Here is a 27,135-nt window from a genome sequence, read left to right on the forward strand (position 1 = left end):
TACGATGGAGCAGAAGTTATATCACTGGTGAGAAGTAGTCGTCCATCTGTGTCAATATTAAGGAAAAATTCAAAATATGAAAGAGACCTTCTACATTTGGGGTTCACAAGGATATGTGAGATGTAAGCACTCATTGAAATGTGGGCTATTAAGCGACAGATCATCAACAATATATCTAAAAGTGACATTAAAGAATTTGAAATGATTTTTCTGTTCGTCTTTGAGAAAGTTCTGGTTGAAAGTACAAAAACAAGTCGGTCAGTAGTGGTGAACAAAAAGTACCCATTGGAATACCAACAATCTATTGAAATATCAATCAACCAAACTTAACAAATGTATTGTCAATCAAATAGTCCAACATGTTGATAATATCATCCTCGGTGTATTTACTGTGGGAATAAGTGTGGTTCTTCACAAAGTAAGATTTTTTCTGACCTAAAAAAATTTTTTTTGTATCTCCGTTTCCCATTTTGTGTAGAAAAAGCTCTGTTTGATGCGAAGATCTTTCAATTTAACATGGGGAAAGCGTAGAAAAGCAATGGTTTTGTTAGTACTGCAAACATGCAAAATTTGTGATTGGAGTTTAAAATTTGTAAGACTCCGTATTTAATTGACACTGCTGGCTGAATATACCTCATAACAAAATTTTTGAAAGCCATCTTTTACTGTAGAAAGGAAAGCAGTAAGGACTTTAGAAACATGTTTAATCGAACATCTGGACGACCCGGCTATATATTGTTCTTTATAAAGACTTTTGTGGAGTTTAGGTATCCAGAATAAAGATTGGAGATTTCCATCGTCCTTTATTATGATAATACTGATGGAAAAATGACGTTTTTGTGATTTTCTAAAATCTCCCTTTTTCATGAATGATGTAGTGGTGTAGTCTTGTTGTGATTCCATGTTCTTTAGTAAGACATTCCAAGTTCTTAAATAAGACATTCCATTTTTTTAGTAAAACATTCCAAATAAGGGTTTATGCATATCAAAAGCATATTGATTGAGGCTTTGTCTGCTGGAACAATTTTGTCGTAACGATAAGATAAGGCATTGCATCGGGACAGAGTTGATTTACATGTTTCAGAACGTTAAACTCATTTTGTGTTGCATGCAGTACTTTACATTTTTCATGATACGAGTTTTGATCAAATCCTATTTGAAAGTTATTATTTGTATACTGATTGAACAATTCATCATGGTACTAACTTTCAGTAAGTAATCTATAACTGATTTAAGTTTTCTAAACGTCAGTAATCATATTTAGGACAGGAACAAATCAAACAATTTGGAATCAAATTTAGTTGTTTCGAAAATGTGGACACAGAGATGAAGGGTGGAAAGTTTGACTAGGGGTTACACATTTAAGTCACGACATTTAAAAGTTCTATATAAAATAGAGCGAGCTTAGTAAGAGAGCACAATTTTATCAAAGATGTCAAACTAATTATAAAGGACGCGAACGCGCGTGTCGTGTAAATAACACTCATCAAATGCGCTTAACATCAAGTTAATCGAAAGATTAATTCCATAATTCATACATTTCATTTTTTGTTACAGAAACAAAACAGATGACAAACATAATACAGATCGTCACCACGAAAACGCTGATATCATTGGAAATCAAAACATAGAACTGTCTGCTAACTGCAATTCTGAGATTTCCAGAAATCCTGAATTAAGAAATTTTCATTCTAAACAAAATAACTACGAAATGTCAAAACCAATGAATGGGTCTAATTATGATGGAAACGGAACTATATCTGAAAAAGACAATTATGTATTTCATGAAGATCAGTATGATGTTTCAAGGGGACATAACTGCTCTGATCATCAGCAGGGCATATATAGTAGAGCTGTAGATACTCTGTATGACATTGCCTCTCACAGCAGACAGAATACTGTGACCGATCAGACATACGACCATGCCTATGGTCCGACAACAGAGGATAATTATGATATAGCAAATAACTGAATACACACAATGTATATATGTATTTTCATTAATTATCATTATATCCCATACAAAAAAACGACTAATTTTAATTTGTTGAAGTCTAAAAATAACAATTTTTTTAAATTCAATTTTCATAATCATCTTTTGTAACCATACCACTAAGTTCATCACTGGAAAGTGATATGATATTTAAAAAAAACATTGACATGATATAGTGATACATGTAAGATGTAGTATTCCTGTTGAAATCAAAGCTGTCACTGTAAACACATGCATATCAAACAAAAGTTTGAAATGTACACTTCATAAGAAGCCCATTTAACCATACTATCAGGAAAAGGAAAATTTACCAAAGGAACTGGTTTAAGAACACCGTGAGAAAAAGTTTCAAGGTATAAAAAAGGACAGTGATTACTTTAAAATGTTGTGGATAGAAGGAATAAGTTTAGGGGATAACATAAAACTGCCAATGTTAACACACTGACAATATATTTTTGTCAACCAATTTTTCTATCTCATGACCTATGAAATGATAGGGAAATAATGTTTAGGAGATTCTTTATAACCTGTACGACTGACAGTCTCATTCCTAGATGAAAATTGATCCTCAGAGGATTAGAGGTTTCTGATACAGTATATTTAACTAAAAATTCGCAACAAAGGTCGCTCATTAAGAATGTCATAGACTATAATACATCTGACTGTCATGATTTCTACAGACAATGAAATATAAAAACATAACAGGTATTAAAAGAACATGCAAAACTCTTTCTAAGGTTTAGTTTAGAATTTAAGGAACAAATAATGAATTCATGCAATTGTAGCAGTATTTACTACGTTGTACAACACATTAAGTCACTGTTCGTTTCAACACATCAGCATATTTATTTCTGAATCCGCAAACATTAACAAAAAAAAATTATGTGTGTGTTCGTCTCATTTTGAATAATACCTAAATTATTTGTTGCTAATGGTCGTACAGTCAATGAAGTATGACAAATAAATGGCTACTAAGTATTAGACACTATAATATTTTACTTCATTGAATCTAATATATATTTTTGATGAATTTAAACTTTTATCATGTACATCTTAAATGTTAATGCTAGATGTAGATGTCCCGGGATTCGTGAGTCAAACAGTTTCAGTTTTCCCATTTGTCCGTCTGTTTGTCAACAGTGTTTGTAAACGCAAACACTCCGACAGTATTGATAGAACGAGAATGCAATTGTGTACAGTTGTTGTGTATAATATATGCTTGTTGTCCAAGTCAAACAAAAAATTAAAAAAACGGATGTACCTATTTTTTCTTCCATAAGATACATTCAAATAGTAAATTATTTATGTGTATTTATTCGAATGAAAAAAAATCCCACACGCTTCTATCAATAGGTTGATCTGCAAGTTATTTTTGTTATGAAAATTTGAAAAATTATTTTGAAAAAATCTTAGTTTAAAAAAAAGTTTCATTAAGAAAATATTTTTTTTTTCTTGGGAGGGGGGGGGGATTCAATTATATGCAGCTGTTGTGCTTCATTTGGAGATGTGTTAATTTTTGGTTTTTATTTTAATTTGGGAAGAAATTGAAGTAAAAGTAAGTTCATTATAGTGATTAAGATTATATTTAAATGTTGACCTCTGTACCTTATTTTTAAAATTTTTACTTATTATGTCTGTTTGTTTTGTTCACACATTGTTGTCAATAAATTGGAATTTTATGCGGCTGTCATACAAGTGGGAGATTTAGCTAGCTATACTACCAGGTTTAATCCGCCATTTTCTACATAAGAAAAATGCCTGTACCAAGTCAGGAATATTTTGTCATTCAAAGGGACTTTCCGTTTAGAATTTTCCTTGGAGTTCGGTATTTTTGTTATTTTAATTTTTAGAAAATCACAAATTTTGAGAAACATCTATTAAACGAAAACTAATATGAAGGTAAAATATGATATCCTAAATTGATTTTCGGTGTAAAAAAATAAAATGCATATATATATATATATATTTGATGAAAATTGTAAAAAATAATTTTTGTTATAATGTAGTTTAAAATCAAAATCTTATTTTTTTGAAATATTCATTCCATAATTTAAGCAAGTGTTTCTATGTTCCTAAATTTTTCAAAAACAAAAATACAAAAGACATAACAAAGATCTTAACTGACAGTTGGATATCCATCTATCAAATTAGTCAGTCTTTAGTTTTGTATGTTGTGTTTAGTGTACTGTTGTTTGTCTCCTGGTCGTTTTTATTTTTGATATCTGCATTGTCAGTTTGTTTTCAATTAATGCGTTTGGATGTCCCTTTGGTTTAATTGCCTCTCTTTTAAAAAGGATTTAAATAAATTGGTATTATTGAAAATAAAAGTAACTAAGCCTATCGTATAGCCATTTTCTGAATCCTGATTTGACTCTAAAAATGTACCATCATTCATAATAACAATTCCATCATCCCCGTTATATTTAACTACAATACTTTTTTCTTTCCTCTTTTAACATACATTGTACCCAAAAGTAATTCATAACATGAATTGTTCTTGCCACCACTAGTGAAAAACGATTTTACACCCTTCCGGAGTACCTGAGTCTATCTCTAATTTGTTTTGTCGACAGCTGTCTTTTCGTCTTTTTTGTTTCTTTTAGCCATGTTGTTGCTTGTCGTTCCTAGATTTAAGGTTTCAAATCCCCCCCTTGATGTCTTCTTACATTTTTTTTAAGCTAACGTAGATAACCTTTTAGTGAATATCACTAGCATTTTAATAAGTATTGATTTTGTTTCCTACTACACACTATACAAATATCAGGCATACATATATTTAATATGTACATGTATAAAGATGGTCATTTATAATGCATGATTATTCACTTTTCATTATTAGCTTCAAATTATATCTGCGTATTACAGTTGAAACTAAATGGTATGATATAAACCAATAGCCAATATATTTAGATTAAGATATAGGTTCAACGAGGTACATATGAAGTACAAATTTCCAATAATTTATTTAACACTGGCGTCATTTTCTTAAAATCGCCAAAAATGCTGAAAGTGGCGTTGAAAAACAAAAATCAATCAATCACAAAATTTGAAATAAAGCTTTTTATTGTCTTTCGGTTACAACGCAATTCATTTTGTGATAGACGTCCTTTTATACAAAAATGTACGAAATCATGTGAAGTTTGCAAATTTGTGTCAAAATGCCTTTAACAGAAATATTACGTGATCATATGAAGTGTTGAATAGCATTTTGATTTAATGAAAATATTAAAGTACACACATGACACATGCTATTTAAATATTCAAATTTTAAAAGAATTTGACAATTTTTAGATTTTGAGCCTGTGAACGAAACGATAATAGTGAAAATTGGCCCTATCTCTTTGGCAGTGCTTGAGTTTTTCAAAGGACATTCATTTTAAACGTGATGCATATATAGTGGTAGTTCTTAATCCTTAATTATAAGTTAACCATCAATTGTTTTTAATTATCAAATTGTATTTATTAATCCTTTTTGTTGTGCATATCTATAAAAAGAGTGTGACAATGTGATCTTAAACTTAATATATAAACTACTTTTGGTTGAATCATCAACCGTCCTAACACTTATAACCTTACTTCCTTCCATAACGGAAACAACAATGGATGATAGTAGAGTAATACTTTTGTTAGTTGTGATTTTAATACTAGTACGTGTATATAATTCTGAAGGTGAGAATAATTCACTTTTCTTGTATGATTGAATTGAATGCATTTATGAGATAAATTGAATGTAAATTATGTGAACTGTGTGCCGTCGTTTCATAGATGAATGCATTTTTAACATCGGCGTCACGGTTTATTTTTCATTCTTACAAATGCATTGACTTGCAAAACTCAGAATAAACATTTCAAGAGGTTTCTTCAAATTGAACTTCATGTGACAAAATAATAATGATAAAAGGAATAATACATTGTTTACTTTTGTTTACTTTTGATCCCTTCCTGAAGAAAAAATAATGCATGCTCTCTTTATTTCGATAAGTTAAAGTTATTGACCAAGCACGTCGGTATATGTCATTTCATCTGCACGGCTCAGGGTACCCTGCTTGACCCGAACCGCGCAGATTAAATGATATATACCGATTTGATTGGTCAATAACTGTTTTAACACATGACGTACGCCATCAATATAAACATTTTTGAACCGACATAAACGAATTAGAACTTGACATATTATTTAGACACCTAGCTGTCTATTGTTGAACACTATATGTTGTCCCCTAGATGTGGTTATGTGGTTTTTGTCGTTTGATTGTTGTCTTATTGGCGTATAACCCACATCTCCAACAGTTGTAGTTCCGTTTAATGTACTTTTAAATCGACAAATTCAAATGAAAGGGTTGATAAGTATAGATTAATAATTTTTTTTTGTTTATTTGTATAAATATAAAGCAGGGTCATCAGTCGTTCAGATGAAATGACATATACCGACTTGCTTGGTCAATAAGTATAACATATAAGAGAGCGTACGTCCCCCTTTGATTGGAAAAATAGAGGTAGTCCCATAACAGTGTGGACAACCGTATTGATTATGTTTTTAATAATACCGAATCATTTACCTTTAACTTGTTTGTCATCGGCTATCGATAACAATGATTTTACGCTCACTCAGTCTGTCAGAGGCCTTCCAGTGGGGACTTGAATAATCACTTGTTTCACATTTCAATACATTAATTTAAACTTTCTTTCCACAAAATTAAAAAGGAATTGGTTTTAAACTTTCTTATTATCATCACACCCAACAGTTTCACTTGAAATAACAATAAATGTGCAGAGAAACACATAGTAGTCCATCATGCATTGCAACTCATTCACTCATTGGTCGGTCAATTGCCGAAAAAAAAAATGCAATATTTGTAAACAAACACTGATACATGTACATGCATTGGCGGAAGCATTAGAATGCTAAGTATTACATATCCGTATAAGGAAATCAGATACAGATGCAGTATTTTGAAAACGAAAAGGGTGGGGTGGCACTAGACAACGTTAGGAATAGGACATGTTAAAAGTCTATGCATTAACCATGTATGAAGCTCCATTCACCCCACCCCCCCCCCCCCCACCACCACCACCACCACCACCACCACCACCACCACCACCACCACCACCACCAAAACCAGAATAATTGTAACACATAGGTTGTAACACTGTTACAGGGTTTTGTTTGTCATAAAACTACAAAGTATCAGGTGTTACAGTTCATGAACTCTACGTTTGTTATTTTAAACTGAGCATACAATATATCGAGCATTTGCATTATTCACGTATTTGCTGGCGTATCCGTATCGACATATCGTATAACACGTATATGTGGAACGGATAAATTAAGTGAAGTTGGTCCCGATGAAGATATTTTATAATGCATAACATACAATAACAAGAATTAATTGTATATCAAAAAAGTCACATAAATATAATATTAATAAACCCAATGTTATAGATTAAAAAAACAAATTGGTTCTTCGGGCTGCAAGAACTGCACATAAACAAACAACCCTACTTAAAGTATCCCTATGATGTCTGTGCAAAGTTCCAACATTTGGTGCATATTTTACCCCTGTTTAGTTTTAATTGAGGTCGGGGCTAAATCATTATTTTATACAAATCTGTCCGAAACGTATACGTTGATCCGTGCACGTATCCAGATACGTGAATAATGCAAATGCTCTACTTATGCTTTATTAAACGTAGACACAAAAGAAGAAAAAGTGTGTTGAAGGTCACTGTTCTCGATAAAGTACGTAGTAGTCCATCATGCATTGCAACCCATTCAATGGATTGGTCAATTCCCTAAGTCAATAAACATTGCTTATTATGCAATCAAACAATTATTTTAACGGGAACGTTAGTATACCAATGAATGATAGTGTACCCGTCCTGATTAAATGTATTTATGTTTCGGAGGGATACACACTTTTTTAAGCGGTCCTCAATCATTCATGCAAAAAAAAAGTGGTTCTGCAACCAGCAGAAAGATTCCAGTTTCCCATTCATCAAACTATAACGTATTATTCTGAATAATCTAGTCCAAATGTTGAGTCAGTCAATAGAACGTTGGACGTAATTTAATGATTACTATTTACTAAGTAAATGCAAATTGTATTATGCTAGGTCCAAATACATGTAGCTTTTTACTGTTCTATATTTTGCAAGTACGAAAAAGACCGTACGAAAATATATTTTTTCATTTTTTTTAATTGCACCACGATTTAAAGTTATCATGCATTCGTTCTAAAAATGAATACTTTCAGACAAGATAAAAGTCAAAAAAATACGAAGAGCCAGTACAAATTTTAGAAAGCGACAATAGTAAAATCTTTTTTAAGTCCGAAAAGGGTTATTGCTTGCACATTCATATATACTTTTGAAGCTAGTGAAACTTTATTTTAATGTTTAAAGAATGTGCGGTATGATAAATAATTTTATTATCGATTGTCGGTGAAGAATGTCAAAATATTCAACGTATTAAGTAGGCGTAACAGACAAACGATTACCTGAGCTGATCCAGTCAATAAGAGAATTGAGTGCGCCAACGAATGGTCTCGTCTACACTGTTATGAATTTGATGTTTAGTCTTAAAATCGTAAAACTTTTTTATGGAATTACGCCCCTATGGCTTTGAAAAATCCTGAATCCGCCCCTAAAGTTAAGAGTACATTTGAACTGTGCATTATATCTGATGTAATTAATTTACACCTTAGCTTGGCATTATCCAGATTATAGCACAGTAAGAACAAAGAGATTTTGCCTATGTCATGTGTTAAGATGTCGTATACAATACACATTCTGATATACATTATACTGGAACACATCTGTGTCGAATACATTCGTAAATGTTTTATCGATGACATGAAGCGGATTTAGGGGGATGGGGACCAGGCCCCCTTATGGAGCTACATACATATGGTTAGTGCATAGACTTTTTACAATTCCCACTCCTAACTGTGTACCTTTTTTCAAAATCTTTGATTCGCACCTGTTTGTCGTTTAAATATTATTCGAGTATTCTTAATCGGTTCTTTGTCTCTTTTATTTTTATGTCAATTGTTCTTATTTTCAGTATAAATCTGTCGAAAAACCCTATTTCCAACTGATTTTTACAGCGTTTTCACCACTGTCCCAGGTTAGTAGAGGGTTGAGCGCTAACAAAATGTTTAAACCCGCCATATTCTTAAGCTGCCTATCCTAACTAATGGTTGTCGTTCGTTTGCTATCTGTCATGTTTTTTTATCTTAATTGTTTTATCATAAATCAAGCCGTTCGTTTTCTTGTTTTAATTTTTTTACATATTTTTTTAATGGCAGCATTTATAGCTGACTATACGGCATAGGTTTTACTCATTGTAGATTGATGGATTGTTGTTTGCTTCACGTCCAGTGTCAAATATTTCATGCATGTTCAGAACGAGAACAAATTAACAATTAATACAATAGGTAGGTAATAAGGGATCAGGTGGGATGAAGGACGGGGAATTTGGAATTCAAGCGGGAAATGAGAGTATATTAGATAGGAACAAAATTAAGCCAAGCAACAGGCCACCTACGGACCCCTACAAAATTTGCTGCAATGGTTCTTAACGTACAGAGAGTATGTCAATCTGTCTACACGTGGCAACGGATTTATCGTCTCCATTCTGACCGGACGTGGTTGCAAATTAAGATACATCTCGCACAGCCAATCGGACGCACCACTTTGACTAGTGTTTAACTGCCGGTCGGAAGAAGACGAAAGGATGACTATATTTCTATACCCCAGTCAACCCCAGTCAACCGTTGGGGTTGTTCATTGTTGAAGTTCGTAATGTGGCATATAGTTGCTAGCATAAGCATTACTTTAACTATGGTGGACAGTTGTCCCATTGGCCATCTCCTTATTTTTATAACGAGGGACTGACTTTTCTTTTGTCCATTCAAGTGCGTCTGAATTTTTTTATCACATGTTTGCCTTTAGATTTAGAATATTCGAAAATTAAGTGAAATGGGTCTTTTATATCTTTTAGAAATCTAGTTATCTGTAGAGTGACAAAACTGCATGTAGGCATTCCGTATTTGACTCTTTTTCGTGATGATCGCATGTTTGGTGTTAATTCTTTTTAATTTTCTGTGCGAGCGTTTTTCGTTTTAAATGTTGTATCATTTACTGACAATATAAGTTTCGAAAATAAATGTTGAGGCTGGTTGAGGCCATGAAAATTTTAAAATTGTGTGATTTTCAACCTTGCGTCCTTTTTACTTGAAAAAAAAGTAATGTACGTAGTACAAAGCGGTATTATAATAACTCAGATCAAGTTAGGGAGCTACCATTTGATTTTTATGGGGGGGGGGGGGGGAGGGGGCTAGGATGAAATTTAAAAAAAAAAAGGCAGGACAGGAGTTTTGAGTAAAAAAAAAAGGCAGGATGAGCAACTTGGCAAAAATAAAAAAGGCAGGATGACAATTTATGTAAAAAAAGTCAGGATAAACTATTAAAAAAAAGGCAGGACCGAATAGAGAAAAAAATTAAAAGGCAGGACAGAGATTACAACTAAAAAAAAAATGCAGGACAACATTTTTCATCCTAGCCCCCACCCCCCCCCACCCCCCCCCCCCCCCCCCCCCCCACCCCCCCCCCCCCCCATAAAAATCAAATGGTAGCTCCCTTAGTAATAATTTAAAATCTATTGTTGTTGTGCTCTTTGTTACTGGTTACCGTTAGCAAAGAATTAAACACAGTAATGAAATAGTGGGAGATTTATTGCAGAGAGGAATCGAATAATACCAGAAGTCCATTACTGATAATACGTACATTCTGTATGTGCCTGTCCCAAGTCTGGAGCCTGCAATTCAGTGGTTGTCGTTTTTTGCTGTGTTACATATTTGTTTTTCGTTCATTATTTTGTATATAAATTAGACCGTTAGTTTTCTCGTTTGAATTGTTTTACATTTGTCATTTCGGGGCCTTTTATAGCTGACTATGCGGTATGGGCTTTGCTCATTGTTGAAGGTCGTACGGTGACCTATAGTTGTTAATTTCTGTGTCATTTGGTCTCTTGTGGAGATTTGTCTTATTGCAATCATAAAACATCTGCTTTATTATATGAATAGTCGTTTGGTATTTTTGATGCCGCTAATCATTTATAGACACCTTTTAGCAATTCCTTTTTAAAGTTTGTAAAATTATTATATTTTTTTTCTCTTTCTCACTATCATTTATCTCAAGACTTTACTAAAGGTGCATTTATCGAAATCGGGCACTCAGTTGTTCGATCTGAGTTTTAGTATATTTATTGATGGTCAGTAATGTCAGTTCCCATTTTATGATTGATGTCTATGCAATATGGGTTTTGCTATTTGTTGAAAGCCACAAGGTGACATATAGTTATAAACTTCTATGTCATTTTGTCTCTGGTGGAGAGTTGTCTCATTGGCAATCATACCGCATCTTCTTAATTTTATGAAAGTGTTCTTGTGGATGTCATATAAAAGTGCCTTCTTTTACGAGACAATGTCACTACCATGGCATCCTCAAAAGCAACAATAAGTACAATGAAAAGGGTAAGTTTAAATAAAAAGAATTAATTTTACACCGTATTTGATTTGGCCTTCCAACTGTTTTGATTCGAGCGTCACTGACGAGACTTATGTAGACGAAACGTGCGTCTGAAGTACCAAAATATAATACCTGTAATTTTTTTTATGAGTATTTTTAAGGTAGTTTTAACTTTCCAAAATCCTATGTATTTTGCATGAAATTAAAGATCATTTACAAATATTGAAAAATAATATTATAAGTTTGTCTTTACAGAAAACATATATGAAAGATTGCTATGCGAAAATTCAAGTGTGAAACTACAGTGTCCTATGGAAAAATTAGTAGACGATATAAATATAACTGCGTCTTCTGATGTAGACGAAGAGAGTTGTTACAGTAGTCTACCAACAGACACTGCAGATGATACCAAATCATGGAATCAGGAACCTATATCATCTTGTATTGGTAGAAAGTCCTGTGAGTTAACAGGCAAAATGATAAACATGTCATATTATACGGGTTTGGGAAGAACTAGGAAGTTTCACGTTAAATTTAACTGTGTTCGTAAGTAATGAATTTTTAAACAATATTAGACAGTCCAACTCAATATTATACATACGATCACATGTAACCGACACCACAATGAGACATCAACCTAACAATACAGACTGGGAGTGGGGAAAAGGTTATTTCAACGTCAGGTGACTGAACAGGAGTGACGAAGTAAATGTAGTGATCAATATTCACAGAAATGGGGTCATTGTTCTGCCGCAAATATTTCAGACATTAAAATGCTTAAGTACTTAATATCGTCTTTAAAAGTGTTGTTTAACTACTTGAATACTTAGTGACCCATTATTTTTATTTATTTGTGAAAGAAGGCAAAATTTTCTGGATCAAAAGAATTTCTCTGTATATTTCCTACATCATCTGGCGACCCTCTTTTTCAGCTATCGACATAAACTAAAATCAAGGCTAAATAATTGGTGCACAAACGTTCATTTAATTTCAAATTTTTTGAGATAAAAACAAATAAACGAATTTCATGATACACCCTAGAAAAATTCCATCACATCTGTATAAGATTTCTTTTAATCATATTAAACGAATTATAAAGAAGAACATATACTGCACATGTATTCACTGGAAATCCAATAATACAACGTGACTTATTACTGTTTCAGTGGGAACTAGTGTCAATATTTCAAGACCGGATAAAACCGTATGTCCTTTAGATATATCTTCTGTAGTGTGTAACCAACCGAACAGACGACTACTCGTTCTAGCTGTAAATCTAACACAGGAGACATTTGTTTGTTCAACACCAGACCTAAATAACACGTGTAGAAAGCGGATTGAAGAAGATGTAAAATCATCTTGCAATACAAAACGAAGGTGCGATCTAGTTTCTATATCTACTCTAGATGAATGCATAAAGATACCGAAGAGAGCAAAAATTACGTTTACATGTAAAGGTAACTTTAAATCTGACTATATATATATATATATATAGTGACTGCAAATACCGTAAGGGCATCTTTCACCCATGTGCATCCATCCTCTGTACATTGTATCTCATTTACCTGGCAGGTAATGTTTCCCCAAAATTTTTTGGCTGTCAGTGTTATAATTAATATTAATATGATACAAAATGCGACCTCACAAGGAATAGGCTCAGGTCTTTGGTCAAGAATCACAGGCGCTCAAATACCCCCGATTTTTAAAAAAAAAAAACAGTTTTTAAAAAAAATATTAAGTAAATATTCCTAAATGTTTCAACTTGTTTCAATTATTTGTTATGTGGTTTTGGTCTTATGCATGCGATTCTATAGTGACAGTTGTTTATTATGAGACGCCTCTGTATTCTTATTTTCATCATTATTCTATAAGCTACTGTTATGGTAAAATAGTATGGATAAGTGCAAAAACACATCCAATAAGTGAAAATAAGTTAAAGTATCAAGGATTATTTAGTAAAAAAATTAAAACATGAAATGAAAATATATAGAAAAAGAGGGTCTATTCCCAAAGCACATACGATAAATTACCACCATACATCTAACTCTTCCTGACGTGTTCCTAATTTTATAACTCATTAAAAACAACGGAATCTTAGCAACACAACTAAGCAACAAATCAGAAGTAATATTTATTTAGAAAAAATATAAAGATGGCGGATACATCGACTGAAACTAATAGCTTCGCACCGTAATGCGAATCAATAAATATTGTGCGTCCGAAGTGCTTTTCTGATTTGACTTTCACTAGGAGCTCGACTTGTCCATCTAAATTATTTAACTAAAATTAACAACAACGATTACTTATGTTGGATTTGGTAAGTGTGGGTTTATTCTGGTAAAATGAATAAATTAAAGACAACTGATCGTGATATTTTGGAGAAATTGTTAAAAAATATTTACCTACTGGATTTTCGTTGATTATAATAAAAGGCGTTATGGGGTACATGTAACAGAGAAGAGAACAAACGACAAAATTACCAAAAAAAGCATCTTTTTGCAATTTCAATCAAAATGTATTTTAAAGATAAGTATATAAAGACTACAACCGAAGCTACACTTCATGAACGGAAAGACAATATGCTTCAAAGGAAACATAACATTCATGTTTGTTTCATAAAAGTATGTATTTATATAGAGAACAGAAAAATCTACGGAAAAAACTGAAGGTTAACGGTGCGTTATTTATCTTAACTTCCAAATTATTTAATCCATCAAAAAATCGCTCTATTGTCTTGTTTTTTATATAACATTTATTATTTGAATTGTATGAAATGCAGTTAAATGTCTTTACTTGTGTATTCATTTACTCTATTTTCAGAGAGTCGAAATGAAAATTCAATAGAAAATAAGTATAATATTGCAGGTACTGATATTTTCTTACTATTCTGTCAAACGATTCCTTTTAATGATAATTTCTCTCTGCTATTTTAAAATAAAATACATAATGTTTCTAAAAAAGCAAAATCACCGGTTGTTTTCTGCACCAGTTCTTTTTCTTACAAAACAAAAATGTATAGAAGTAAGGAGATGTGGTATGATTATCAATGAGACAGCTATCAATAGAGACCAAAAGTACAAAGATGTAAACAATTACAGGTCACTGTATTACTTTTATCTTTCATATTTTAAAAACAAAATTGGTTGTCTAATGTTAGCGTTTTAGACATGCTTGAGATAGTCCATGTGTTGCATTTCCTGCCGGGTCATTTAAAAGTTTTGAAACTGATATACACGCCCTTGGTAGGATAAAGAGCAAACACTGGTCGGTGTAGTGTTGGAATGTGTCCGAGTAGAGCGAGATGTCTTTGAGTTAGCAAGTACGACGTGACGTTAAAATTTAGGCTCAACGTTTTGATATTAAAATAAGTGGTTGTATATTCGTATCACTTTAACATGCTAGTTTCATATATTATTTGAGGATAACAATAACATGTTAGCATCTGTCAATAAATTTAATTATCAAAATTAAAACAGTATTTGTATTGCAAATTTAGGCGTTTCTGTTGGTGTCACGGCAGGAGTAGTCCTCATTCTTGGTGCCCTCTTTGTAAAATTTTGGTTTGCAAAAAGGTAATTATTTATTTTAAAGTTATTTTGCGAGTATAAATAAAATGATATGAGTGGCATATTTCAATGAGATTTCAACCAAACGAAACATATCACAAAAACAATGCCTCTATACTTGATACCAAGTGACAACTTTGTGCATTTCTTCAAATTCTATTTAATAGACTGTGATACAGCAATGAATAGGTATGTTTTCTTGAGAAAAAAAGAAGAGGCTCCTGACTTAAGACAGGCACATCCTCCCTTTCTTAAAAAATTAATACGTCCGAGGCTTATTATCAATAAACTACACCGCTCGGGATAAGAAACACGTTTTGTCATACTAATTTTTGCAGATTATCGACGTGACACAGTAATATATCATTATCTTACTTTTGTAATTAACCAATTAAAGCATTAAATCTGTCACAAAATGTGCGATGAAATAATTATTATTGTAATTGATATTTTAACGAGTAATTCTGGTTATTACAGAAAAGACCGCGACACTGTCCAAAGTCGATCGCACTATACGGATGCAGACACTACACATACTAATACGTCTTACGAAAAGTTGAATTGCAAAACTGTGACGAATAAAACATACGAGAATCCCGATGCCGTCATTCCATGTTTATCACATCGACAACATATTCCAACACAGGAACACAAGGGTTATACTGCTGGTGATTCGGTAATCGGAACAGCGGATGTACATGAAGAGCTATCTCCGGATCCATATTCCTATGTGAGCAACTGTAATACGTCTTCCGCTTCGATAGAATATGATACCCCAAATATGAATGTCAATCATTATGAACTGTCTAAACCAATAGAAGATTCCGACGCATCTACACATTTTACTGATGACGACAAGTACTCGTATGACATTTCAAGACATGCAGACTTTCCCGATCAACACAAAGGTTTATACAATAGAAGTGATGATTCCATGTATAATATTACTTCCAACATTAGACCGGAAGACATTGTCAATCAAACATACGACCACTGCCGTAGTGAAACAAACACATGACACTGTAAAAGCAATGAAACCTTAAATATCTCAAACAATTCTAGCAAAAAAAATTAACTGTCTTTTTCAGTAGTTTTACAAACAAAAAGGCGTTATATTAAGAATTGCTGTGTGATATATTTCCAAGTCGGTGCATATGATACTACTAATAAATACTTATTTCATCTTTATTTTTTATTAAACATCATGTTAGCTGATCATGCTTAGAAATGTAATTCTGACTTTATTATGTAGTTAGTTAGATGTGTTGTTGGCGTATTCAACACAAAACAGTAGGTTGTTTGGCGGAGGCAAAAAAAAAAGAATAAAACGTTTACTTAGCCCATAGAGAAAGGCGAACAAATAAATAGTATAGGGCAGTAGTTTTCGTTAAAAATGCTTCATCATAGTACAAGAAAATAAAACATTTTTATTTGACAAAATGTTTTAATCACTACGAAAAATGACAAAATGTACTAACAATAATTTTTACGACTTGTGGCTTGATACTAAGTACATAACGACACACACAAAAAACAACTATAATAAAATCATTTTACGACTTGAAATAAAATATATATGCACTGATAAAGATTAGAAACTTCCTTAAGGGAATCCACAGTCGAAATAAGTTCTGTTAACAAAATGACAGAAAGTTTACTACCATACACGTGTATTGCTGTACTGATATCATGTGCAAACTCATTCAGAGGTAAGACAATCATTTTGGTATATATTCAAATCATTGATTTTTTTAAATAAAATTCTGTTAACATAATTTTTCTCGTTGTTTTTGAAAAACATAATTTGCATCCAGACTTTTCGAATGATACCATATAGAGTACATTGTATGTGTTACCGACCTTGTGTTCATTCTTCCAACTAACATCAATTATATAAAATAAAAGGTGACAAAATAGCTTTCACTAATACCATAGAAAGTAAAAAGGAAGGAAAAGGACGGTAAAATTCTTGTTTCCTATGTCAACTACATGTACAAAATAGGAACTTAATTAAATCTAGTGCATAGTCCTCCATGCCAGGCATTTGCGATTTAGACAATGTTGTATCTTTAACACAGGCTACACTTTTCTTGAAATATTGACATTTCATAATCACATTTAAATCCTATACTACGTGTGGATTTTAAAGCATTTTATTACATTATAGTACGTAGATAGTAATAAAGGAGACAATTGATGTTAAGCATAGAAGGTGTTGAACTTACATGTACTTCATTAAACATGATACTATAATACAAGTATACCATTTTCAGCCATAAAACCAAATATAAATAGACACAAATTGAGGTGAAACTATCAAATGGATTGAACTTCAAACGTTATTGATTCCAAAGTAAACCCATCGACAGGGAAAACGATTGAAGAAAATTATACTCTTATTTAAATTTTTATCAGGAACTACCATCCAGAATTTTTGCTCGTATTACATTTGTAATTTTATACACTGTATATGTTAATTTTGGAAACATTGTTTTAATATTATCATATAAAAATAAGAAGATGTGGTATGATTGCCAATGAGACAACTCTCCACAAGAGACCAAATGACACAGAAATTAACAACTATAGGTCATCGTGCGGCCTTCAACATTGTGCGAAACCCATACCGCATAGTCAGCTATAAAAGTCCCCGATATCACAAATGTAATCAATTCAAACGAGAAAACTAACGGCCTAATTTATGTACAAAATAATGAACGAAAATCAAATATGATACACAGAAACAAACGACAACCACTGAATTACAGACTCCTGACTTGGGACAGGCACATGCAGAATGTGGCGGGGTTAAACATGTTAGCGGTCGCCCAACCCTCCTCCTAACCTGGGACAGTGGTGTACAGTACAACATAAGAACAATCAGGTTTAAAAAGGCTTAACTCATCAGATGGATACAAATAGAAATACATCTAACAAAAACACAGAGTAGACGTGGCAGGGTACTTATACAGCACAACCACAAAAAGACACTAAGTACATATCTGAGAGTACTCGCAGTTACTGACAGCTAGTTCAAAGCCAATAAACAACTAATAAAAAAATCATGCATCTAAGACTAAAATATCAATCAGTACACATCCAACATCCAATGGATTTAGTATACGGACGTCATTAACAGTCAGAGAAAAACATTTCCTTGTGCAATGCCAAGATACAGGTATAGACAGATTGTAGAGCCATGAATGTATATAAGTATATAAAAACAATATTTAGTTTGATTTTGATTTACTGATAACAAAGTCAATATGAATACCAAAAAAACAATATTCAAAGATCTAATTACCGTGTTGAATTGGTTACCTTTTAGAATAAGTTTATTTAAAGGATCAATAAGTTAACCCGGATCGTATCTAAATTTCCGGGCTCGGTAAACAACATCTCCGTAAAAATTAGGATGTTCATCAATTGTATTTTCTATCAAGATCTGGACGGTAAGTGTATCATACCGATTCAACTTCGATTTCTGAAAGGGGCCTTGGTGGCCGAGTTGACTAAGTATTCGAACTACTGTATCATTAGCCTGTCAACACTGAGGTTGTGAGTTCGAATCCCGCACGTGACAGGTGTGCTCGACTCCAATCTTAATTGACTATGATTGTCAGTTTTCCTACCGAAGGAATCTATCTGCTGTAATAATCAAAATACCACAACGTGTTGATTGATGTTCAGTTTGGTGCACTTACAATGATATTAACTAAAGTCCTATAGATTCGAAAACGGCAAAGTAAATAGAAACAATAATTTTGAAGATGAAGCAATTATAAAACAATAAGAATCAATAAGTTAATAAGAAGCCCACTGTAAACGTTATTTCTAAGCCTGTCCAATCTAATTGTCTTTTAAAACAAATATCAACAAACAAAAACAAAATAAGAGAGAGAGAGAGAGAACATTTACTAATATCATCATAAAACATGTTTCCTTGTCTTGTGATTTGATTTACATAGTTATTTCAAGTGTTTCCTTTTACATATCTATTTTCATAATAAATCGGTTTTATTATAATCTATAATGAAAATATCATTACTTATTTATGTTATTTAAACATATATATTCACAGTATCTACATACGAGAGAATTCTTTGTGAACATTCAAGTGTAGACATTTCTTGTCAAGACTACTCGATTATAAATGAGGTTAATGTCTCAACGGTTGACATTAAAAATGTGTGCAGTGAGTCAAATATAACGGATGGGAACGTGCATTTAAATACAGAATCTAACTCGTCCTGTATTGGAAAGAACTCATGCACACTTACATCTTTGATGATAAATATGTCACATTTAGTAATTGACAGAACAAGGAAACTAATTATAGACTATAACTGTGTTCCTAAGTACATTTATGTTTTTAAAAAGACAAACAATTGTAATAAACAGATTGTGGTAAATGGACATAAATGCGTATTTCATAAACCACAGAATCAACTAAAAAATAAATCCCCTTTCACAACTGATGTTCAAGTTCTTGTGGATCTTAGCTAAAAGGTTATGTAATCTTAATTTTTTATTGGATTAGTATACTAGCTACTGATTAAAAGTTTATTCAAATGCTTGTTCTTCTATGCCTACAAAGTTTAACGTTTACTACGTCAATAATGATAAAACAAAATTCCGGCAACTTTTTATTAAATGTTATTCCTTATATACATATTTATGTTATAATTCCTCTGCATGTAGATGAAAAAGAAGAACACAAGATACTTAGTTTTACCGAAGAATTGTGTCCTTTCGATACGGATTCCATTGCCTGTAAAGGCAAATATAGGACAATTGATATACAATCCGTCACATCAAAAACAAACATCTCATTCTGTCAGGAAACTGACTTATTGAAAGTTTGCATGGAAAAAATTCAGCACACAGTAAAAACCGTGTGCAATGGTAAACAAGGATGTCGACCTGTTATTTTGAACACATCCTCTTCATTGTGGGATAATTGTGAGAGGATACGAAATGTTTTTGATGTTTCTTTTTCTTGTATTGGTAAGTGTATTATTCAAACATATGTAAAGTCTAGCGCCTAAAATTTAAAGTCAGCGCTGAAGATGTAAATCCCAGGCTGAGGTTTTAAAGTCGAGCGCTGCAGACGAAAAGTCCAGGTCTGAAGATATTCAGTACAGCGCTTATGATGTAAAACCCAGCGCTGTAAATGATATAAAGTCCAGCGCTGCAAATGTAAAGTCTATCGCTGCCGATACATTAAAAATATAGCGCTGTACAGGTAAAGTCTAGCGCTGGAGGTATATAATCAAACGCTGTAGATACAAAGGCCACCGCTGGAGATGTCCAGCGCTGTATTGATGAGGACTTTTACATCTCCAGTCTTGGACTTTGCATCTTTCACTTCAATTGATGTTGCGAGAAAATCCTGGATGATCTAAATTCTAAAACATATCATAGCGACATAAAGAGTTATGTTACATATGTTTTTAATTGCAAGAAATTCGTTCATTTAAGTTGAGAAAATTGTCAAGATATACATATATTGATTTGGTATTAATGCCAGAGCGATCCACTAAATTATAAATATTAATTGTATTTGACAAAAACCGATATGGAATGAATGCAACGACACACCATTCTCTGGAAATACTAAATACATTGTAGTTAACACTGACAAATGATAAAAATAACGAAAATAGTCTTTATTTAAAAGCAATAAAACCTAAGAGAAACCTATGAGAAAAATGTTTTAAATGAAAACAATGATTCAAGTATAAAAGTTTTTTGTACACAAGAAATGTCATACAAATATAATTGAATCATCGAGAATGACAACAGATAATACAAACACTAAAAGTTAATTGAATCATAAATTAGGAGGTTTTTTGCTCCCTACAGAAATTGTTCCTATGTTGTTAAGTTCTTTGCTTGCTATTAACATACACTAATCTTGTACATTTAGATTCAGTGACAAAGATTCATACCATCACAGCTGTATTTATTTTCAATTAGAAGTTAAACACAAAAATATTACAGAAGATATGCTTTCTTTGAATATAAAATCAGGCAATGCTTTATTTGTTGCGACAGTGTTTTTGTTGTTATATTTCCCTTTTATAGTTCTAGATACCTAGCTCTTTGAAGATAGAAGCTTCATCACTCTCCCTATCATAAACTAAAAGCAGTGTTATGAGTAAAATAAATATATATACTATATATTGCGATGCTATCTTGTAATTTTGCACTGCAATGCTGCATAATATTATTATTTATATTTTTTGTTCTCGTATTGAAAATTGAAGTACCGTAACCAGCATAATGGAGGATAAGGTTAACTTTGATCTTATTTTTTCTAGCGTATCACCGTATAATATCGGACAATTATGTAACAAAATTATTTTACAAACTGAAAAAGTCAAAACGTTACATGTTTAGTCTATACTTACAGAACAACCTACCAAAACGTCACAAAAAGGAGAAAAAGTTAAGCTGGTTATAGGTATGTATAGACAATAAAACGAATAAAAAAACAGTAATTAATGCATTTATGAAATGAAACCAGTGTTAATCTGCATATTATCCTAAAGACTAATCTATGAATTAATTAGTCTGTTTCTTTCTAAAGATTTAGAAAGACGTAATGTAAATATATCGATACTACTTACGTCTAGTAATAGGTCCTGTTTTGAAGTTGCATCATTTAGAACGGGCATATAATGCATAAAGTACATGTCAAGCTGGAAAAGAGGCGAAAAAAAGTGTAGACACTAGTTGCTTAAATATTGAGTTCCGTCCAAGGCACATTTAGTTATACAACAACTCATTACGAACGATGTGCTGCTATTTTGATCGAATGGTATTTTTCTTAAACAGTTGACTTTTCTCGATTTCACAACTATATTTTCAAAATGTGTGTAGCTGTCCAACTTCAATATACAGAATATTTATGAACTATATTGCAATACTTGTGTGGATTTGGACCTGATTTCATTTGATAAGAATTCAAGTTAATTTATGTACTTTATACACGGAAAGTTTCGTTATAATTTTGTTTTGTCAAGAAAACTGCAACTGAATGAACCATGAACAACTTTCCACGATGCAACGGTTACGTGTTTAAAACTGATTAAGAATATCTTCAGTCGCTCCCAATTTTTTTTATTCACGTGTTGAAAGGTGAATTTTAAAATCAATATGTCTGTCGTAAAGTACAAACAATATATCCTTATGATATTCTTTTGATGTATTCATTTATTTTTATGATAGCAAATCTACTTTATATAAACAACTTCAAATCGAAACTTGGCAAGGAAAATAAGAAGAAACTATATTTTCGGTGTTTATATTACATTTTTTTATTACAGTTGCATGTTTATAATACATGTAATTCACAATAGACTACCTTAATCAAACACAGATATTTAACCAATATCTTTAAGATTGGAAAAACGAATTGACGGAAGTATACAGAAAAATAAAATGTCCTTTTCCATCGCAAACAATCAGACACAAATCACCACCATGGTATTTTGGTCTAAAACCCACAGGAATAAAACTAATACCAATTTGGAAAGTAGATTATCCAATTCTCGCTATTGTCTTACGAATAACAAATGAACTATTTTTAGTGTATTTTTGTTGCATTTTCCCTTATCGCCAGGAGCAAGTCAACAGTAATACAAAACCGGTATATCATTCAAAGTAACCGTATTTATAAATATGTGCAAATAAGGCGCTGGAATTTAAAATTGCTGAGTCTAGCTTTTTTACAACTTTTACAGGATGTGTCATTGGAGGAGTAGCTCTGATGACAACCTTTTTATTTGTATTCTTGTTGATACGAAGGTAAATTAAATGTTTACTACAATAATGATAATAGAAGATTTAGTTGACACTTAGCCCATACAGTATTTTCAAAACAAACAAACAAACAAACAAATACTTTATTTTCCTCAGACACAGACGTGTACAATAGGTCAATTCATACATTCAAGACTATATGAAAATAAGTAGATGTGGTATGATTGCCAATGAGATAACTTTCCAACAGGGACCAAAAAAGGGGGGTGTAACATTATAGGTGACCGTACGGCCTTCAACAATTAGTTAAGACCTTTCCCTTATAGTTAGCCTTAATGCCCTCATGAAAACAGTGAAATAATTCAAAAGAGAAAACCAATGTCTTTTTGTAGACATTTAAACCATATATTCTTTGTACGGAAGTAATTTTTAAATCAATACTTGTCTTGAATCTCTGCTCCAGTTTGATACTGGCAGTCCTTTCGGTTCCATCCGATGTTTAGGCAAACTTTGAAGCCATGTATGCGAAATTGATTTTGATGAATACCTTACCTTTGTTTATTATTCAAAAAACTTTTGTATCAATATGTAATACTGTAATAGCAGTTTAGGCTTGAATTAGCAATATCGATTTACTTTCAGAAAAAGGAATGAAGAAAGTAGTCATGAAGAAAATGAACAACAGAGTGATACAATATATTCAGATTTGAATGAGTACAATAACCTGAGCTTCACCAAAACCAGTTCAGCATACACCGAAATCACACATCCAGTAAATTTAGAACATTATTACAACGATGCTTTTTGGAAAAACACCTTTCTTTGTTGTTCCGAACAGGATGATCCGAATGGTTCTATAAATTATGTATCATGTAGCAAATGAAACATATTTACCATATCCTTGAACACCAGTCGAAAACCGGCAATGGACATTTGAGCAAAATGGCAGACAGTTACAATTATACCTGTATTTTCAATTAATATTGGTAATTTTTTCAATGGAGTTAGAAACATTTAAGGATGTTTGCGGCAATTTTCCATATCATTTGTTGTAGAAATACACATTGTTGAGTTGTTGTAGAATATACACAACTTTGGTACAGATTCATCAATTTATATAGATACTTCATAGTAATCAATCATTATACATGTAGGAACGAGCCCAAGTTATGCCTATTTATTGTGATTCGAATGTTTTTTGTTTTTTTTTAATTTCAGTTTTAAACAGGTGAAAACTATAACAAGGAAAATGAATACCTAGTTAAATAATGTTTTTATTTTGTTCTGATTTAAATAATCCAATGTACAGTTGTAACTTTGATAAAGAGAGCACATGCAGTCATGGTTTTTAATTGGGATATAAAAAAAATCACTTGATAACACAACGGTTTTTTCTGCCAATTAACGATGGAATTCATATGAAACATATTTGCAAGTGTAATGAATGTTTTATGAATAAAAGGAGACGTGGGTATACATCAATGAAACAGCAATGGTAGGACACAATTTACCAACAAATAATGTCAACATACAATCTTCAACAATAGGTAAATGTCTATATAGGTATACACAGTAGAATAGAGAATGGAAACGGGGAACGTGTCAAAGAGACAACAACCCGACAAATGAGCAGAAAACAGCCCAAGACCACCAATGGGTCTTCAAGGCAGTAAGAAAATCCCGCACCCCGAAGCGGGAACACGAGACATGCAAATATTGTTTCATTGGCAATCTTACAACATTAATTTTCTGATTTTATAAAGTTCCATCATCAATACCAAATTCTCCAAATAAAAATAACAATAAAAATATGATTGACTAAAAACATCCTTATTTGCAACAGACACATAAACATGTTGCGGAGTTTAACTTATCTAGTACTTTGAGATCACAACCCTCTATCTTTTAAATCGCGATCAGTGTTCTAACGAAAGATACATAAAATAGGATACAAAAAAATAAAGGCACTTAACTGAATAGCAAGTACAAACGGTTATGAAGGATGTGTCTATTTATTAATACAGCAGTGTAGTACTACATCAGTTTTTCAAACGACCATTGCTATTGTCTATTTAAAAATATGACTAATAGATTAAACCATGAGGATTATTACCGTTTTTTCTTCTCAAATATAGGGACGAAATTATTACTATAAAAAGTGTTTCAATGTCTTAAATACAGACATGGACCAGTGATGAAGGTAAATCCAGAAAAGCGCTTCGGACTTTCGCACCTTCTGGCACCTGATCGATACTGCTACTGGTGGAATGTTTGGCCTCCGAAGGTATCAGCTGGGTAGACAGTGCTTCGGTACTGCCATTATTTGTAACATATCTTGCTTAAATTTTCCGTTGAAAAAATTAAATTTATAATGAAACTAGGGTTCCAACTTCCTCAGACAATGTTTGGTTTGGTTATTATGTTTCGGTCATATAGCTCCTCAAGGACCCAAGTATTTATACAATCTTATTTCTCAAGTGTTTAGGTTTGAGCGTTCATAATGAAGGCAAATCCCAGAAGAAGTGCGTCTAATGCACCAAATGTAAAAAGTGTTATTTTCATTTTTGTACATTCAATGACGAATAACCCATAATGTCAGGTCTTCTGAATGTATATAATTGTTTAATGTGGTATCAAATTCAAGGTGTACAAATAGACGTGACAAAACTTTTGTATATTCTACCAATACCGTGCTTGTTCATATATATTATTTTTAAGTTACGGTACAGTTTAAAAACAAAGTTGTCGATTCCTTTAAAAAAAAAAAAAACAAAAAAAAAAAACAAATAAAGACATTGCTGACAGACCTAACTCACAAATTGTTGTCAATATAATGGAATTCTATGCGACTGTCATACAAGTGAGAGGTTTTACATTAGCTAGCCATAAAACCAGGTTTAATCCACCATTTTCTACATAAAGAAATGCCTGTACCAAGTCAGGAATATGGCAGTTGTTTTTCATTCGTTTGATGTGTTTGCTTTTGATTTTGCCATTTGATAAAGGACTTTTCGTTTTGAATTTTCCTCGGAGTTCGGTAATTTTGTTATTTTACTTTTTTCTTACTTTACGGTCAGTCAATAGTAATATACATGTGTTTTTTATTTTTATTTTGTTATTTTGGGGTAGAGTTAACTTATATCCCTTGGACACGATATACATTGTTTTTCCTTATATAACTAAAAAAGTAATATTTTTCTTCTTTTTTAGAAATACTCGAGACTACATAGCTGTAACAAGTGTTTAATTGTCTGTCATTAAAAAATTTCTTAACAACTAATAACAGTATGATTTTACGGACAATGAATATCTCATTTGTCTGCTATCTTCAAAATAATGCTCATTTACAAGCCTACAGGGAGCAACCTTTTAAGGCCTTGTGAGTTTACCTATCATCTGTGCGCAGTAGATTTCATTATCTAGTTCTTGACATAAAAGGTTGAAGTCTAATAAAAAATGTATTAGCAAACCAGAAAAAAAAACATTGTATAGGCATGTTTTTCCTCCCAGCACAGACTGAAAATTTGTGCAAATTCAATATTTTCAGGTAAGGCTTGTATATCATGTAAATTATACATTTTATGCCCTAAGGATAAGTTGTAAATTTTAGTTTAAATGTTTGCTCAATTGAAAGATTTAGATTATAAGAGGAAAAAATTCTTGCACGGCGAATGAAAATACCGTCGAAATCAAACTTCGCCAATCCGTTTAAAGTTATGAAATATGCAACATAATTCTACAAATTCAAAGATTACGAAATAGGTTTAACTTTACAAAAAAGGTATAGTTTCTTCCCTACATAGTGTAAATTAATATTGGTATTTTCGTGTATGTTACACAAATCGCACCAACTAACAAAATATCTGTACAAGTTTTGAGTCAAGCATAAAATGTACGTTAACCCACGGCTCTTAAAGAATAGGAAATAACTTTGGACATATCTTAATTTAAAAAAAACAACTTTTACGTCATTTATATTATGTATTTTAATGATACAAAGATCAGATACTAGTCCCTTCTGTCCCAAACTCTTTCTTTTCGTTCATTTTGAACATACAGCACAATACACCTGCAAATCATCGGTATATGGTGGGCAAGGGAGAGATCCACATTTGTAGCCGGTTGTAAAAAGTGTATTTTCATTATTGTCACTCCGTCCACCAGGAATAAACTCTGGCTGTATGTCAATACAGACATATGACGATGCTGCATGGTGGTAAGCACCAGATGCAAGAACTCCGTAATATTCTATTCTCCAGCCACTGAAGCATGACTTCC

The 27,135-nt window shown here is 32.3% G+C and overlaps 2 protein-coding genes across 2 annotated transcripts in view; both read left to right on the plus strand.

The window, feature by feature from the left end:
* Nucleotides 1-3,454, plus strand: part of LOC127708438 (uncharacterized) — a 23,337-nt gene extending 19,883 nt beyond the window's left edge. The window contains exon 5 of the mRNA XM_052213307.1: nt 1,558-3,454. Coding sequence (XP_052069267.1) covers nt 1,558-1,972 — 415 coding nt within the window. The 3' untranslated portion in view covers nt 1,973-3,454. The remainder of the gene's footprint in view (nt 1-1,557) is intronic.
* Nucleotides 3,446-16,278, plus strand: LOC127710066 (uncharacterized). The gene is made up of 6 exons (XM_052215799.1): nt 3,446-5,662; nt 11,780-12,070; nt 12,691-12,981; nt 14,345-14,389; nt 15,021-15,096; nt 15,568-16,278. The coding sequence occupies exons 1-6, from the start codon at nt 5,593-5,595 to the stop codon at nt 16,106-16,108; spliced, it is 1,314 nt and encodes a 437-aa protein (XP_052071759.1). The 5' UTR covers nt 3,446-5,592; the 3' UTR covers nt 16,109-16,278.
* Nucleotides 16,279-27,135: the final 10,857 nt, after the last annotated feature.

Source organism: Mytilus californianus, unplaced genomic scaffold, assembly GCF_021869535.1.
Source record: "Mytilus californianus isolate M0D057914Y unplaced genomic scaffold, xbMytCali1.0.p SCAF_7, whole genome shotgun sequence".
In the NCBI taxonomy this organism is placed as follows: Eukaryota; Metazoa; Mollusca; class Bivalvia; order Mytilida; family Mytilidae; genus Mytilus; species Mytilus californianus.